At 40.7% G+C, this 17,933-nt stretch overlaps 2 protein-coding genes across 4 annotated transcripts in view; one reads left to right on the top strand and one right to left on the bottom strand.

Annotated features, from left to right (window-relative positions):
- Positions 1-17,933, top strand: part of LOC118426514 (coiled-coil domain-containing protein 157-like) — a 1,184,186-nt gene that overhangs the window by 467,416 nt on the left and 698,837 nt on the right. The gene's annotated exons all lie outside the window — the stretch shown is intronic.
- On the bottom strand, positions 4,461-16,931 carry LOC118426532 (paramyosin-like). 2 transcript variants are annotated; one of them, XM_035836014.1, is made up of 17 exons: positions 16,338-16,931; positions 14,458-14,546; positions 13,697-13,744; positions 13,354-13,407; positions 12,775-12,837; positions 11,728-11,799; positions 11,046-11,093; positions 10,353-10,466; positions 9,932-10,081; positions 9,361-9,510; positions 8,233-8,319; positions 7,788-7,859; positions 6,895-6,942; positions 6,165-6,224; positions 5,955-6,005; positions 5,577-5,648; positions 4,461-5,364 (listed from the first exon to the last, which is right to left on the bottom strand). In XM_035836014.1, exons 1-17 carry the CDS (start codon positions 16,405-16,407, stop codon positions 5,248-5,250), a joined length of 1,365 nt encoding a protein of 454 aa, XP_035691907.1. In that variant the 5' UTR covers positions 16,408-16,931; the 3' UTR covers positions 4,461-5,247. The 2 variants fall into 2 exon arrangements, with proteins under 2 accessions (XP_035691907.1, XP_035691908.1); XM_035836015.1 differs by lacking the exon at positions 13,354-13,407 and having other exon boundaries at positions 4,463-5,364; positions 16,338-16,930.

Here is a 17,933-nt window from a genome sequence, read left to right as displayed (position 1 = left end):
GTTGAAAGGCATGGCATCGTGAAGCCAGGGAAAATCTCTCTAGGTATGCGATCATTTCCATCATATCTAATTTTTCAAGTCGCGTTGGGATGGAAAAAAGCTTTGCAAAGTTTTCGCTGTAAGGTTTGGGACAAGGGATACAGTCTGGGCTCATAAATGATGTGATGTTCAAAAGTGCAGCGGCCATAGGAGACAGCTGGCGCAGAGTGTAATCCAATGTTTGGCGAATATTCCTGTTTGCAATCTGTTCGATATCCATTTTATCCAGCAAGTCTACCTTCTTAGCGGCGTTAGCTCTGGTGTATTTTTCATGATACTCTTTTATAGAGCAGCCAGTTGTCTCAATGTATGCATACGCCAGCTGTAGAGCCAAAGGGTGATGGCCTAGAGATCTGCTGAGACTCTCTACCCATCTACGGTCATCTTTACCGCCAGATCCGACTGTTTTGTTAAACAATGCCTGGGCCTCAGTATCGCTGAACGGCGGGAGACTGACCACTGAAATACGCTCCTTATCAAGCCTTAGGTTTTTTTCCTGAGAGGTAAGAAGAATATGCATTGTCTCTGTGATGCTGTGGGGAAGTAGGGACTCTAACTCTTTCATGGTTTCTCTGACTGCCCCATCAACTGCTAGCAACCAATATCGTGACTTTGTCAGGTACTTTCTTAACTGTATACATACAGACTTACAGCTCATTTCATCACTAGAGTGTACAGATTCTTCCCTAGTTAGACTAACGTAAGAGCTGTAGTGACTGATACTAGCACACATGTCCCCCTTACTCGCTAACCTGACCCAGAACACCCCACCAGGGTACCTCTCCGCACGCCTGTGCCCGTACTCAATAGCCAATGATGTCTTCCCGACTCCTCCAAGCCCCTTGATGATGCAGGTCCGGTTCTGTTCAAGACACGCGTCGATCTTGCCGAAGACATCTTCCCGTCCCACGAAAGTCTTCATACGACGAGGAAAGATGGCCATGAAGGGTGTGTCTGAAACAAATTCATATCTTTGTTACCGGTGTGATAAAAGGAATACAATCCGGACAGCAGATGTATCGTTAGCTTAACCCTATTCAGACCGGGTTGCTAATGTCTAAAAATCTAAGAAACTAATCTATCTTTCGAATGGTAATACTAATAGTACTGTGTTATATACATAATCAGGCTAGCGTTATGTGCTGCTTCAGGACAGTATGATATTGTCTCGTTTTATAAAGGAGTTGTATATAAATTGACCGACAGTTTTTTTAATGAGATAGATGAGATGGTCTAAACAATATGTGGCTAAATCGTCTTCAACGTCGGGACACTCACCGTTCATTTCGTCAGTGTAGTAAACAGTGACCATCCAGGCACAGATCATCAACGTTATGAGGAGCATACTAACGTCACCTAGTCGTTTCATGGACCACTTTGTGACATCTGCAAAACATACCAGTAAAGAACCGTCCATAAAGTTTATACAAAATCATTAATGAAGGTCGTGACCTTCTTAATGGTAATACCCCTGTCACATAGCGCGCGCAAAATCGATCGGACGAAGATTCGAGCTCTAAATGACATTTTCGTGAGTAAGACGTCCGGTGTTCTGACGATCATCTCGCGATTTTTCGGGATCGCCGGCGATTTTCAGGGGTCGTACGATGGTCGCGGTGCAGCGAAACATGTTTTTAACATAAGCGACAAGTCGCCGGTAATTTCTGAGTTCGCAGAGCTCGTTACCAAGTCGCCTGCAGATCGTGCAACTTGAATGGCGAACGCCCGTCAGTCGGGTGACGTTTGCTCCACTTACGCCCGACTTACGTTTGTTGAATGTCTGGGAATGTGAAGGTAATTCTGACATTGTGGCCCCTGTGGCAGTATGTAGTCTGACTTTGTGACACACTTTCTTTTCTTTTGTCATTTCTATTATGCCCGCGCATACCATTTATTGGTTAAAAAGATTCCGACAACAAAAAAATAAACATTAATTAATCCTTTGCCTTATTGTGAGGAATGTTTTGTGTTACCAGAGGTCATGGGAGGTTCATTATCATAGATTTATTCACTGGCGATTGCACGGGCCTCGTGCATATGTGACAGAGACAGTTTTGGGGCGAAAAATACGCAAGACCCTCTGAAGATCTTAAAATTTGCCGACCTTCCAGCGATCGCGAAGTACGTCCGAAGATCGTACATAATGTTACAGGGGTATAAAGACCATTCATTAATCGTCGCCGTACAAACACATCTTACTATGGAGAAGGTAAAGAAACTACGTTTCGTCATCAGCCGAGTCCAGCCTTTGAAAGAGTCTTTGATCTGTTTGGATAGCAAACAACAAATATAAAAGAGCCTTACGACATCGTGCTACACGGTCCGGCTGCAAAGTACAGAAGAGGTTGTCAGCCTTCAAATATTTACTAGTAGCAAACAGAACCATTGGGGTGGTGAAACTCATCTTGCCCCTACCCACAGTCATTGATCTTTCATACCAAACAGAAACAAGCGTATGAAGAGAGAAAATAGTTTAAAACATATGTGGTATTGAGGGGACACAAAATGAGACATGTCATAATCAACAGTCTTAGGATTTAACAGCAAATGATTAGCAAATGTACTGCAAACAAGCAAGGAAAAGTCAACCACCTTGTGGCCGCCGTCCAAGATCTTTCTTTCTTATCTCTCCTCTCCTCACAGCTGTGTGAAAACGTGTCCGACTCTCTAGTAGCTGACTGACAAGGTGATGATATGGAACCTCCCTCAAGCTTTCAACAAAGTCGTCAAAACCGTCATACGGTAATTCTGTAACATTTAAAGTTGAAATGTTTGCTAATGGCACGCACAGTTTTTGAGCATTGAAAATATCGATGAATACGAATTCCAACTTCAAACTCTTAAACAAGTACTATGACAGACATTTTATTATCTTTCTAACACATACATTGTAGATGTAAATAATATGGTGTTTACAATAATTATACTGACATCTTTACATACATAAGCCTATGAAAAAAATTGGGTGCACATGTCCAATTATAGGTGCACCTGGGTGCACAAACACCCAGTATTTCGAGTCCTGGTGGCGGTTGAAAATGCCGGGTACGGCAGTTTTTTAACGGGTATACGTACGACAGAAATTACCGGTTACGAACGTCTGATAAGTACTAGTGATTAAGATTACAGTTGATTTTTCATGTAGCTTGAAAATTGTTCAAACGTTTCTGTAGCCTAAACGTACCCAACAGTTTGTCCAGTAGCGCCCTGGCGCCGCAGTGTGGCCCCTCTGTTCTCGCCTTGGCCCGGATGAACCCAGGGTCTCCGTCCCGCCAGTGGACCGTGCTATACCGCAGGACCAAGCCAGGGTCCATGTCACGGGCAACGTCGTCAGAGCAGTCCAGGATAACTTGTCGGTGTAGCGGATCCATAGCGGGTACAAACAGTAAACGGTTTACAAAGTGGTAACGTTAACTTTCTTCCGGGTATTCTGGTCACATGTGGCGATGACGTCACTGTCCAAATTAGTCCCCAGCAAAAGAAAAGACAGACACATTCACAACAAAGATATTCTTCTGTGCAAATCTAACAATGGCGCAACTTTGGCAGCTCCAAGGTGGATTGGACAGCGAATAGATTGTATCCGATGATTTGGTTGTTTAGAAAATCAAAATTTTTCGACGATTATTCGGGTGTAGGGAGACACTTGTCTTGAGTGAAGCGGTCGGTTCGGATGGATTTGTAAATCTTAAAGGTGGGTAGGCTTGGTTTCGGGTCGTATTTTTCTGCTTATAAGTTTGTCACAAACTTATCCCCTCAATGCTTTAAGATTTTCTTTTTTTACTCAGATATAATGAACTTTTTTGCATAACTACCGGTTTACAGATGTAGAAATGAAGGGGATTTGCCCAGCTGGTTTTAAAATCTTTTCAGGAAATACGGAGAGGTTAGAGCTGACAAATATTTTATAACCGTACCCAGTACCCAAACCCACATCCAATCAGGGAAAATACCGCACCAAAGCTAACAAGTGTAAAGGAGCACTGCAGAATTCTGACTTTCTCTCCTGGCCTTAACGTTACCTCCCAGGGATTACTAACGTTATACGCTGTACTGTATTGTATATGGTTTGGGGAAAGATGTTCCTTGCTTGGTACAATAATTTTAACTAGCCCATTACTGATTATCACGGCCTGTACGCCTAAAGGTCGTCAGATACACACCTTCATTAAGTGAGTTATCAGTCTAGTACTATCAGGATCAGTCATCACCATCAGCAAGTGATTTTCAGCATTAAATGACAGCGATGGGACCAACAACACCAGTTTCGTGTCAACAGATGGTTTTGAAGAAGTATCTTCACAAAACATAGGCTTATGATAAACCTATGGGGAAATATCATGAGCTGTCAATCACCTGTACGCATGTATCGAACTGGATGACGTCATGAATACCTGACTAATGCTAGCCGTTGTTGCCTGTATTCTGTTTGTGGTCAACAGTGATAACGGTAAAAGAAAAATTCAAGGCACATTGCAGAATCTTAAATGTCTTTATTCTTGCAAAACTGCATTATATATGTCATTTGAAACTACAAACTCGACACATAATCTGAGATTACATATGCATACAAGATCCATTCTCCACCTCAGCAGAGGTGTACAATGACGTCACAGTCATGGTTTTACCTTTTGCTCCTTACTTGTTCTAATGTCCTGTACGTGTATATCGTGATACAGGCCACGGGATTGGGTGTAGGTCAGACTCCATTTCTGTTCTTTGTGGGTCACTCCGGTTACTCGGTTGTCTGTCTGCTTAAAGCAGAAACTTTCTCCCTAGAAAGAGGGTCCTCAAAGAAACTTTTGGATGTCTGTTTTGAAACTTAGCTCATACGAAAATACTTGCTCAAAAATGTTACGGAAAATATATCCCCATATTCCAGAGCAACTTAAGCTGATACATTACATTCTTTACTTGTGATTACAATCCACTGGAGCAGATTGAAGTTATCCACGAGGCTAATAAGGGCTTCACGGCTGATTTAAATAATGGCTTCTGTCTTCTGAGCTCATGTATTCGGACAAATGAAAATGTTGACACTGACAAATGTGAAGTCTAAATATCTCCCTGTATTTCCTCAGGTGTCTGTTATCAAGGCTTATAAATCAAAGAGGCTCTTGAAAACAGGAGAAACAGTAGAACTACCCTAACAACAACAAAGTCAAACATATTTCAATAATAGAAGCTAATATAACGTTATACACATTTTTAGCCCGGATGATGATGATGATTTCTGTCAGGGTCGTACATGGAACAGGGACCGATTGCCGCCTCCTGCCAGGCTTGGCCCAGGTATCTTGCCTGTTCCTGATGGTGCCTCATGGCCTGTATATACAAACGCACATCAAACTCAGGATATGAATTGTCAGAAACTACATACTAAACGCTGTATCTACATGCAAAGGTGCCTATTGATTTTGATTGGATGTTAATTTTCGTCCTCCTAAATAAAGCTTAATGTATACTTTTCGTTAATTATCTATTTCGAGGGCCTTTTGAACAGATACTAGTTTTATTAGATGAAAATTCAGTGTTACCCTTTCCATGTGTCTGTTTGAACTGTGCTCTTCTTCCACTTCTCTCTTCCTTTGTGAAGCTGTTGCAAGGACCTAGAATATAGACCATGTGTGATCAGACCACCATAGTGACGTGACATTTTAATGAGATAAAAATAGATTGTCTCGACAGGTATTGCCTTGTCAGCATGAAGATGGCTTGGGAATTATTGAAATAAGAATAGAGGTCCTCTGATTTGAAAGGAATTTTTTTACAAGTACTACAGTTTGCTTAAAATGTTTGGCTTTAATATTTGTACTTGGAAAGTAGGTCGGTGGTTTGGTCAGTGTATAATAGTGCTTGTTTACATCTGGTCTGGCTCTGTTCCAATGTTGTAGACTGAAGTGGTGGCTACTTACCTTAAAGATTTCCCTTTCGGCCTTCATCGAGAATAGCCTGTCTTGCATTATCTACGCAAAGTGGAGAGGTCAAAACATTAAACATTTACAGCCCTTAGAATGTCCTGCACATGAAAGATTCCCACTTTGTACGGAATGAAAATGAAACAGAAGAGACTGTATTTGACGAAGGAGGAAGGCTCGACAAGTAATGCACAATCAGACACTTACCTTCACCTCATTGTTGCGGTCCACCCATGACTTCAGGAGCGTAGTTTTCATGGAGTTGAGCTGCCGGAAAAGCAATTATGAATAAGACGTCTGACTAACTAAAAGATTAGACGACACGTTAACAGTTAACTTTATAAAGTCCGTGTTTTGGTCACGACGTCTAGATTTCGTTTGTTATGTTACAACATTTACAACCGGTTAAACATTGAAATGAACAACTATTGATACAAACAACTACTATTGTAAGAAAATTAGTATGTCGTTGCTAACAAACAACAATAACAACGACAATAATGATAACAACAATAATGGTAACAATGATAATATTAACAACAATAATGATAACGACAAATATCATAGGTCACAGAAACGGTAATTTGATAATAAATCATAGAAATGATAGTGAAATGAAATGTCTGAATAGAATATTAAAAAGAATTGTGCAGTTCGTGCATTTACAGTGGGTCGAATGTTGGTGGTAAGGAAGTGATAATAAACTAGGACAGCTTTTAAAGGTATCAATAGAGACTGTCACAGTAGTTTCAGGAGTCTGATGTTAAGTGGTAGAGCGTCTACCAGGACGAGTTGGGAGTGATAATATACTAGAACAGCTTTTTACAGGCATTCATAGAGACAGTAGATTCAGGAGTCTGATGTTAAGGGGTAGTTCGTCTACCAGGCCGAGTTTGGCATCTACAACTACAAGGAGGAAAACGGAAGCATGTCTTACCTCGGACAAGAGCCTCTCTCCGTCTTTCTCCAGGCTTTCCAGCTTTGTCTGAGCCATATGTGGGGAAACAAATGCATGATTGACCACAGAAAATGTGAACGATATTCTTTTTTGAATATTCTAAATTCGTTAATTTTGACAGGTTTGCCAGTGCTCCTTTGTTGTACCTATATAAGGCAAAATCTAACATACATTATACCTGGTACAATCGTTGTGCAATAAACCTTGACTTGACTTGACTGTGATTTTTTAAACTGCATTTCTGCGTTACCATTTAGACGTAATCTTACTAAACAAAATGTATTTTTAGACTGCTGTGCATTCTGTAGGACAGCCTGCCATACTAGCATTGGCCGCATGGGTCACGACAGGCGCTGTTCAGTCAGGAGCTCACAGAGTAAAAGAGTGACTGACTGAAGCCGCGAGACTTAATGCTACAGACCGTCTGCTAAGACGAAAAGAGCAAGAACTTTAACTTTGAAGTTTTGATAATTTCAAAACATTTGTCACCACGTATTTGCCCTTTGACTAGTATAAAATGACCCTTGCCAATGGCATACATTTTATTCAAATCAAGGCGATTATAGTCAGGTATACTTTAACCTCCTTGTACATAGTTAGCAATTGAATGTCGGTAGGAAAATCTGAGACGCTCTACATGGATTGGAACGTCTACTGTTTTTCTGAAGCTAAGGGCACCGTAAGCTAAGGGATCCGTAAGTGATAAGTAACGCCTCCGCACGAACCCGTGGGGAATCCGACTTTTGGCGGAAGTGACCCCCCCCCACCCCAGAAAACGGACTAATTGCACGTACGACAGATTGTGCCCTTAGCTTTATTGGTTGGCCATGTCGACGGCACATGTCATGTTTGCTCTTCCAATGCCACCCTACCTCAGACTCCTCTAGCCTGGCCCTAGTCAGGTTGTGCTCATACTCCAGGGTCTCCTTGTCTTTTCTCACCCTCTGTGAACACGGCACGATAATTTGATTAGTGTGGAAAAGGCCCTTGTGAATGCTCACACACAGTCAGTCAGTGGAACAATAGACCTACTTTGAGTCGCAAGACGTTCAGCTGTAAACGTTTAACTTGTGTGTTACGCAAACGCCTTTGTTTGGAGCACATTTTTTTTTCAAAAATTTTGTTGAGGCGAAAAATTAACAAAAAAAACGTCACCTTTACGGATTCTTTTCTTCCACTGCAATCAATTTACGTCGACTACTTCGTCAAATGACGTAAAAAAATGACATTGAAGGCTTACATTACAGATAGACGGACTATAATGAGGCAACAAGAGGACGACGGATATCAAATCAAACATCAAACATCGACACTGACCTCTAGTTCCTCACTCTCGATCTTGGATGAAGCTGCCATAAGGTCTTTCACGAATAAAGAGTCCAAGTGGATGGTCTGTTGGAGCTCCTGTGTGACGACACCATGATTAGTCTCCGAAAGATCCTGTTAATGCTTAGGCCACGTTGGTTGTACTATATGGATGACATCCGCTCGCGCATCAATTTTCGTCGGTACAATTTCCAAAAATAAAATAAAAAAGTTTTCAACCATTCTTTGAATAAGACAATTAGCTGTAAAAGGAGCAAATACATGTCGCAGATTTAAAAAAAATGATATATCGGGAAACATATACTATAATGTCAACGTCACTTCCAATGTCAAAGGAGAAGACTGTGCAAACAAAATGACCACTTAGATTTAATAATGAGGGCAACTTTATTTCGGCCAAACTTTTTTTTATTCGCACGCTCGAATCAGTTCTGGGATTCCCAGAGGATGTCATCCATACAATCAAATCAACATGGCCTTACGCATACAAAGTCTTTGAGTAAAATTCGTCAGACGGCAAGCTGAACAATTTTGAGTTTCACAAATTTGGGTTTCTATCTCTATTACACAGATGTTAATGTGCGCCTTTCTTGTTTCATTCAAGTAACTATATTTTCGCGAATGCAAAATCTTCCAGGAATCTATTACAGTCGTTCTAATAGCAGCTTTGAATTCACTTTTTTGTAATTCTCCTTTGTTTACTGGAAGACAGTTTTGATACAGTTTTACGAGAGCTTGCCATGGGTTTTTCATTGTGTCATTAAATCGTCGACGTCTGACCGTAAATTGAACAAACATGTGTCCGTCCTCTCATGCAAAGTTTGATACAGTCCTCTTTGCTTCATCTATCTTTCTTGAAAGCGAAATCTTCCGGAAATGTCCTAAGTCGTTCTGATAACCGTAACGTATAAGTAATATACTACAAGCTTTCAATCGTAGTAAACATAGACAGAAATTTACCTAAGATGTTGTGACAACTTGAAATCATATGTAAAGTAAACATGGTCACGTTGTAAAGGCTGAGAATACGTTAGATCTGATGAAGACTTGGTTGTTTATCACTTTTATTTAGTTCTGAATGATGAGGGAAATTTTTCCAATTCAAACATTGACACTGACCTTTACCTCCTCTTCATGGATGTCCTTTTCTGCTTTCATATTTCTCCTCAGTGCCGCCACTTCTTCGTTTTTCTGAAGAATTGTCTGCTGGAGCAGCTTTTCTTTGTCATCCCTATCTTTGATTACCTGCAGGAAAGATTCCTTCAGTGCCTGTGAACATTCAACGGTTACTGCGATTAGTCCCAGAAAAATGCATGGTGGTAATTGGTAGGCAATAATACAGTAGCAGCCGCTTAATTACACATCATATTTGCCAGTGCTTCTTGTGTCAGTCCTCTCTTATGCAAAGTGCGACACAGTCCTTTGTTTTATTTAACTTTTTTTGAAGAAGAAACCTTCCCAAGAGTTTACCTAAGCTTTCTGATAACTGAAACGTGTTAGGCAGTATACTACGAGTGTATAAGCGCAGGAAATTTACCTAAGCTGTGACAACTTGAAATCATATGCACAGTAAACATATGGTCACCTTGTAAAGACTGAGATTATGTTAGGTCTGCTGATGAAGATTTATCACTTTTATTTCGTTCTAAATGATGACGGACATATTTGCAATTCAAACATTGACACTGACCTTCACCTCCTCCTCATGGATGTCATTCATGGTGGCCAATTCCTTCTTCACTTCCTCAATTTCCGTATTCTTTCTTATAATCATCTCTTGCAAAAACCTTTCTCTCTCATTCCTCTTCTGAATCTCCTGTTCGAAACCTTCTGTCAGGGCCTGTGAACATTCGACAGTACTACGATTAGCGCAAGAATGATGGCGTGTTAATTTGTAGACAGTATATAAGTCAACGTTTCCTGCTAAAAGTACTTGCTTGAACTTGATAACGTTGATAAATGTATCTGTTCTTAGATATCCTACATGTTCCTACAGTGCTCTTAATCTACCTCATTTGTACATGTTATTTTACTTCTTCTCTTCTTGTAAAATTGTTAACCACATTTACTTAAAGACAAATGTGAAACTGCTCTTCAAAAATGACACTGACCTGCACCTCCTTACGGTGTATCTTCTGTAGACTCCTCTTCTGTTTCTCGTACAACTCTTCCATTTGACACATGTCGTTCTCCCTCAGTGTAAACTGAGCTTTAAGGGTCTTGAGCTGAAGCGGAATAATTGCAATAAGAAGGCTGCAGAAAGATATAGAACTGTAGAAATCCAGAGGGGCGAGTAAGAACAGAGAGAAAGAAACATGCCGACACCCGGGATCGAACCCGGGTCGGCGGATTGCAAATCTGGACCGCTATCGTTGTCGCCACAAAAGCTCAGAGCTCCTTGGCAAGGACGGTAGGGGGTACATGAACACCACTGTTACAGAACAACATTTTACGCCTCCTGTTTGTCGTGAAATCTTGACTATATTCAACAATTTCTTACTAATAATCATCACCATTGATGTTGGAAAATCATATCCATTTGCTTGATGGGCGCAATGTATAAAATGTGTTGTGTTATTGTTGAATATTTCAAACAACCCATTGAAACAAATTGTGCACAATTCCGGGAGGCGCAAGCCAGGCGCAAGCGCATGTACATTTTGGGTTAAACATATAAATGGCTATTCTTATACACATGCAGGTACGATGCGGCAGTGAGTTCTTGTTACGTCGGTGCTGAATGGCATCTAATGCACCTGACACGACAGAGAAGACGTCTGTTACAAAATTAAGACAACCCCTACCTCGTCACGAAGCTTTGCTGCTTCCGCCTTACTGCTTGTCAAGTCGCTCTGAACCGAGTGAAAAAAAATAAACAGTAACATATCGTCAGAATAAAAAAGGCTAATTTCAAATGGTTTTACGTTTGCTATTAATTTATCATTCATACGTTTAAGTGTCTTATCATATATTCAATTTTCCATAATGTACAAGTGGTGGTACGAATATGAGTTATGCATAAGTCTTTGAATAGAAAATGTTTTGATACGTTTCATACTCTGTATACGAAACATCAATGTACCAAAAGTAGAATGTCCAGTTCTAAAATAGTGTTGACTCTTTCTTACCATGGTCCCTGGGGACGTTTAGTGATTTTTGATGTTCATATAGTAAGTGAAAAGATTACCAGTTAGGACCGTCCCCCGGATAGGACGCTAAATGGAGGTCCCGTGTTTGAGGAGAGCCACACCTCAAGTACGTTAAAGAACCCACCAAACTTATCGAAAATTGTGGTTCTTATCAGGTTGAGTGTATCAAATGTATCTGCTCTCATATACAGCTTATACTACTATATATGTATAGCATACTACTCTTCAATACAAATATGTGGTGTGTTACGCCATAAGGCGGTTTACCTTGTATTGCAATACAAACAAAACAAAACAATTTCCTCTTTTCTAGAGGATGCATCTTTTTTCAGCCTACCCTAGTTTCCAGTAGCAGTTCCTCCGTCAAACTCGCGGTGTCCTGTTGCTCTTTGATGATGATATTCAGAGCCTGTGAACATTCAACGATACTGCGATTAGTCCATGAAAGATGATATTGATTGGTAGACAATTTATGCCAACGTTTTCTGCTAAAATATCTGTTTAAAGCTGTGTTTTACAAACGCCGATAGATGTATTTATTCTTGGTTATCCTAGAAGCTCAAGTGATATGTACTTCTGATCTTACACTGCTACATCAATGATTGTTTTTCTAGACTATTTCTTTTTTTTTCTTACAAAATCAAACTTTAACTTTGTCCTGCCAAAGATCATTAAATGGTCCGTGTGTAACATTGGTGTCAGTAAGTCCCTCTGAGCGACCGTACTGGATTTCTGTGACATCGATTTCGTGTAAAAGTAAGATATAAAGGACAACAAAACACACAAAACTCAAAAAGAAATCATGCCGGGAGGTATGATTTCAAGTCTATGATGAAAACATAGGAGACATATATGTGACAATTAACAGTAATAAACATTATTGTAAAACAAAAAGGGCTACTCGAAGACTCGTGTTGGCTATTTTCAAACAGGTTGGTTTTACCTCTTTTTTTGGGGAAGCAGAGGAAGACGAAAAACCCCACTTTTTCTACAATTTGTGGGTTCTGCGATTTTAAGAGGAAAGTGGTTTTCTGTTCGTCTGTGGATTTAGGGAAGTTGGGATGTGTCTTTTCGGCTTTTCTTAACAAAGTGATTCTTTAGGCTGAAACCCCAGTGGAAAGAGAAAAAAACACAATCTTTTCATCTGAAAGTGAAAATCCAGATTAGTTCTTACATCTGCAATAGCTTCCTGAACCGCTTTTTGTGCGTAGTACGTAAGATATAAAACACACTCACACAAGTCTCAAAACGTGATCGTTGTTGATCTATGAATTTCGTTGGGGAATCTGGGAAATCTTTGGCCACTAAGCGGTCGTAGCCACTAGTGGATAGAGAATGAATCAAATTCTTTCATCTACAAGCGAAAATCTAGATTAGTTCTTACCTTTGTCAGGGCTTCCTGAGCTACTTTCTGTGCAGTGACTGCGATTCTCTGATTTGCTAGTTCCTGAACAATGTGGAAAAATATGACATGTCGAAAACGATAAGCACGATAGAATTAATAAACAGGAAATTATGAGCACCCTTTTCTCTATAGGCTATGTGGTGAATTCATTCTAGATATTTCTTTCCATCCAATCTATTTGCTAAAGGTGCCACTCGATGTAGTCATGGTTAGTCAACTTAAAGCCGTAACAATACGGCATGATAGAACAATTGCATTTTCTACCGAAACAAACTTCGATTCCATAGTCTATGAAATATCACAACAGATGAACACAAAATAAATACAACGCCATATAAGTTACAAATACAGCGTCATATAAGTTAATAGTTTGTTGCTGAAAATCTATGAAAATTAGTACTCAGTTTGATAATGAAAGAGCAACCGCGGTAACACAAAATGCTAAGCAAGATATGAACTGTTGATTTACTTGCAACTGGACATTTTTAAAGTTGGCCATAGAAATGAGTGTTGCCTTATGATGACTACGATTTTTACCAAACCCACGATGCTATTTACCTCGTCCTTCTTCACGAGTATGTCCATGTGGGTCTTCTTCAGCAAACTAATGGTCTTTTGTAGGAAAATAAAACGACAGATTCTTACCACTTTAAGCACATATATTATGGGTGTAAATATTGTCATATTGTGATGTGGTTCGTTCAAATAAGTAAATCAACATAGAACTCATAAGGTAACCCAATTTAGCAGGATACAAAAGTTTTTTTTTTCTCAATCAAAACATCACAATAGCCATATATGGTAATATACATTAACATGAAAAAATGGCGCGACTTAGTAGTAAGGCAGTGGCGTAACCGCATGACAACGTAACGACCACGTGTTTGTCAAAACTACTCACCGATTGCTGCTTAACAGCTTCTCGCCTCATCTCATCACTTGACCGGGTCTGTGAAGGAGAAAGATGGAACAAAATTTGTCTAATGGATTCATAAGAAACGAATCTGAGAAACCATTTTAATCTGCTAGGTAATGTTTGTACCATCGATGTCTTTCTTAGTTTTCTCTTTCCTTCGTTTAAATTTCGTTCGGTCTTTCAGTCTCCTGTCTCTATCCTTGCTTTCTTCTCTTTCCTTTATTCATTACAAGTAATAGAAGCATTTCTGATACAGGTTTTGGTTGAACATCATCCTTTGAACCGTTAAAAATTACTTGTTCACTACTATACTCAAGACAAGTACTAGTAGAGCAGCGGAACGAGCATCTTCTGACTACACGCGAACTTTCACATGTCTTTATTCCGAACCGTAAACTGTGTTCAACACATGGTAATCATGACAGCGAGGCAAACATGCTACTTCTTGTAGATCTTGTGAACAAACAAAATTAGACCAACAAAACATAGAAGTTAAACTTCCATCAACCATGCTGGGCAGGAATTTGTGGAAATCCTCACGTCACCTCTCAGAGGATGACCTGAACTGAACATCAGGATCTTCACTCACTTAAAAGCATAGTACGAGAGATACAATGTAGCTGGCCCTACAATGATAAGTTGAGCATACAAAAAAGCACGAGAATATTTGCATGAATGCTCATCTGTGTTGATAGAATACATATTGAAGTTTTTCAACTGTCATATAGATCTGTACATGTGCTCACCAAGATTAGGACGGAGTTCTTCAGTTGGTAGTTGGTCTCCTTCATCTTCAAAATCTCACTTTTCACTTCGCTGATTGACACGAACTTGTCTGTGAGGAGGCACAGAACGTCTATACTTGACGTAGTTCAAGAGGAGCATTTCAAAGTGAAAGAATTAGCTCATCCTACTACTACTACTACTCTGATTTCAAATTCAACTACTTACGCAGCATTACCCGTAAAATAATTATTATTAATGTCTACCTTGTCCCCCAACGGTCAAGAGGTCAAGGGACTAGGTAGGAAAAGGACACACACATCAAACTCTCAGAATGAACAAGACATCGTTCTTGTAAAATCGCATCAAAACCTTCAATAAAACAGGAAAACCTTCAATAAAAAAAGGAAAACTTTCAGTGAAACCTACAGGAAGATTTGCCATGAACTTCCGACATGACGACCATGGCATGTCAGGAACGTGAAATGTCAAAACCGGACGTTCCGCTGCAGTTCCGTAGAAAGTCCATTGTCTATTAAACTTGACCTTCGTTTTCGTGACCCTACACACCTATCAAATATCATTTTAATATCTATCCACAGCTTCGCGCGTTATGGATTTCTCCAAGCAAACACACGAAAAACGGAAATGGAAACAAATTTATTGGGATTTAAAAGATCGTAAAAGCTGTAGCCTATTCATTGGGAATGTTCTAGAATGGAATGTTTAGGTGAATGGAAGGCAAAACAAACCTAACGTACACGCATCCTAATAATAAATATGGACTACCGAGTACTAGTACCTTGAATACTTCATAAGGACATGCAAAGAATATGATACAAAACGATAATTTTGTTTGGCAGTTTCGACACCACTATTGTAATATATACATCTACACTGAACACTCAAAAAGTGACACCTAGCGACTATTGAAAGAATGGACAAACAACCAGAACGCCAGCGGTCATATCCATATAAACTGACGAGACATTTTCCCTCACTCATCACGGACTGAGATCCGGTTTCCTGGATCTTTTTAGTTTTTATTGCTTAGGTGAAAACACACAATACCGCTTAGGTACTTTTAATTTTTCTTTTGTTCTCTTAGACTTTCAAGGTATTGTTGATAATTTAAGCGGGTATGTCACTCAAGCTGCCGTATGTCGGCGGCGGCCCTGCGTTCTACATTGGATTTGTGTTGTACCCTTGACTTTATGATAGGTATATCATGCAAAACGTAAAATTAAGATTAAAAGACAACACGCCAAACGTTACGTTAAAAGATTCGTTTTTACCGATTAAAGCCGTTGAGCGCTCAGTCAAATCGCTGGGCCACAAGATGGTCTCTTGTTTGGAATTACTCAAGACACGAGACGTGAGCATGGGCCGCATATTCCCTTATTACTGGATGTGCGGGGGTTAGCGGTAATATGCAGTACCCGCTCTTGTCATATCAGGATATGACCGCACATGCCTGGATAGACCAGGATTCACGGAACATATGCAGTCCCCAAAACGCCCAGATATTCGGGTTTTCGTGTAGTGACAGCGACACCGCCAACGTACTGTATCGTCTGTGAGGTAACCACTGTAGAATAACTTGCAGCCTCCAAAGTTTGGAGTTTACATTGCGACATTTCAATGTACTAGTGTTTTCTTTTCACTCCATTTCGTTCCAAGTACCCGAGCCTACAGTACGAAGTGTTTCTGGTGCGAGGACCTACGCAATGCTCTCATTAGAAACACGCGCTGTTCATGTAGTCAAGCAGTGAAGGCTGTAACAACAACGGATTCATACCCACAAACTTCGGTGAGTCGGATTAACAAGAAAAATAACCTAGTGTCATTCTAGCGGACTGAGAAACTCCGTTACATTAAGCTTAAGCCTTCCACAATTCCTTACCTGTGTTCAGGCACACTTTAGTAGCTTCAACGTTTGTTGATTCACTTCGGAACTTACGGATCAACGCCATATCTGGCTAACTCCGGCTTTCCGAATGCGTTACTACGCTAAGGTGTTCGAAAGATAAACAATGGAACGTTATGACGTCTTGAACGACAAGAATGGAACGTAGAACAACGGTGATCCTAGGAACCACCTGACGTCATACAGGTGTTGCGTAAATTGAGCCCTTTCCTCCATTTTGACTCTTATAGCAGTACATCATCGAGATCAACGGTTGAAGAACGCCACATACAATTAATCTTGAGATTTCTGCGGTGGATTTATGTTCTCTCTTTTATGGAGAACGTAACAAATCCCTAAAATTCAGATTTCTGTTCCGTCTTCTGCCCGCCTCTCCTCCTAGTTCTCCATACAATACACACGGTGAATTCTCACGACAACTAATAAAACCGATCATCAAACAGTGAATACATATTTTACGGTAACCGTTGTTTTACGTAGTACCCCATATAGAGTGACAGTTGATCACGCCAGCACGACCGAAAGCGACTGTTCTGTCTTGTAGTAGGCTTGCCGAATCGCTAGTCGGTGCAAGGCCGTGCATTTGATATATTTAGTACTATAGTTCAACCGCAAACTGTAACCACCATTAACACTTCATCCGCCCCCTTTGACACGGCGAATTTAGTGATTCAACTTAACGCTGACTGTTATTTTATCCATCTCTTCAATTTTTATCTAGGTACAATATGTTCGCTATCAAAGGTTGACAAGGAGCGTACAAACCTGTAACCGTACGTACCGTCTGAGTGTGCCAATAGTCAGCCGGACGGAATTGACGGTGTTGCGGTGGTGGCCGTCCTGACTCCTCGTCGTTAGCCGTGCTGCCTGTTGAACCAGGCGGGAACAGATGTGCCTGGACCGCCCGATGACTGGCTGTAACGTCGCTCATACTCAGCATCGCTGCGCTCAGACGGGATGGCAACAAAGACAACACCACGGAACTGAAACCATGCCTAGCTGTTGTGTTGTGTTGTGGTGTGCTGTGCTATGCTGTCCTGTGTTGTGTTGTGTTGTGTAGTGTTGTGTTGTGCTGTGCTGTGCTGTGCTGTGCTGTGTTGTGGTGTGTTGTGTTGTGTTGTGTTGTGTGGTGTGGTGTGGTGTAGTTTTGTGTTGTGTTGTGTTGTGTGTGGTGCTATGTTGTGTTGTTGTGCTGTGCTGTGTTGTGTAGTGTTGTGTTGTGCTGTGTTGTGCTGTGCTGTGTTGTGGTGTGTTGTGTTGTGTTGTGTTGTGTTGTGTGGTGTAGTGCTGTGTTGTGTTGTGTAATGTTGTGTTGTGCTGTGTTGTGTGGTGTAGTGTTGTGTTGTGTTGTGTTGTGTTGTGCTATGTTGTGTTGTGCTGTGTTGTGTTGTGGTGTGTTGTGTTGTGTTGTGGTGTGTTGCGTTGTGTTGTGTTGTGTGGTGCTATGTTGTGTTGCATTGTGTTGTGTTGTGTTGCGCTGTGTTGTGTTGTGTTCTGCTTCGGTCAGAATGTGATAAAGGGGTTCCGCAAGGTACTTTATGGGATGTTTGGGGGCAATTTCGGGCGTGACCC

This window comes from Branchiostoma floridae, chromosome 11 (genome assembly GCF_000003815.2).
Source record: "Branchiostoma floridae strain S238N-H82 chromosome 11, Bfl_VNyyK, whole genome shotgun sequence".
Classification (NCBI taxonomy): Eukaryota; Metazoa; Chordata; class Leptocardii; order Amphioxiformes; family Branchiostomatidae; genus Branchiostoma; species Branchiostoma floridae.
Note: the sequence above shows the minus strand (reverse complement) of the source record. Positions and strands in the feature narration are given on the sequence as shown.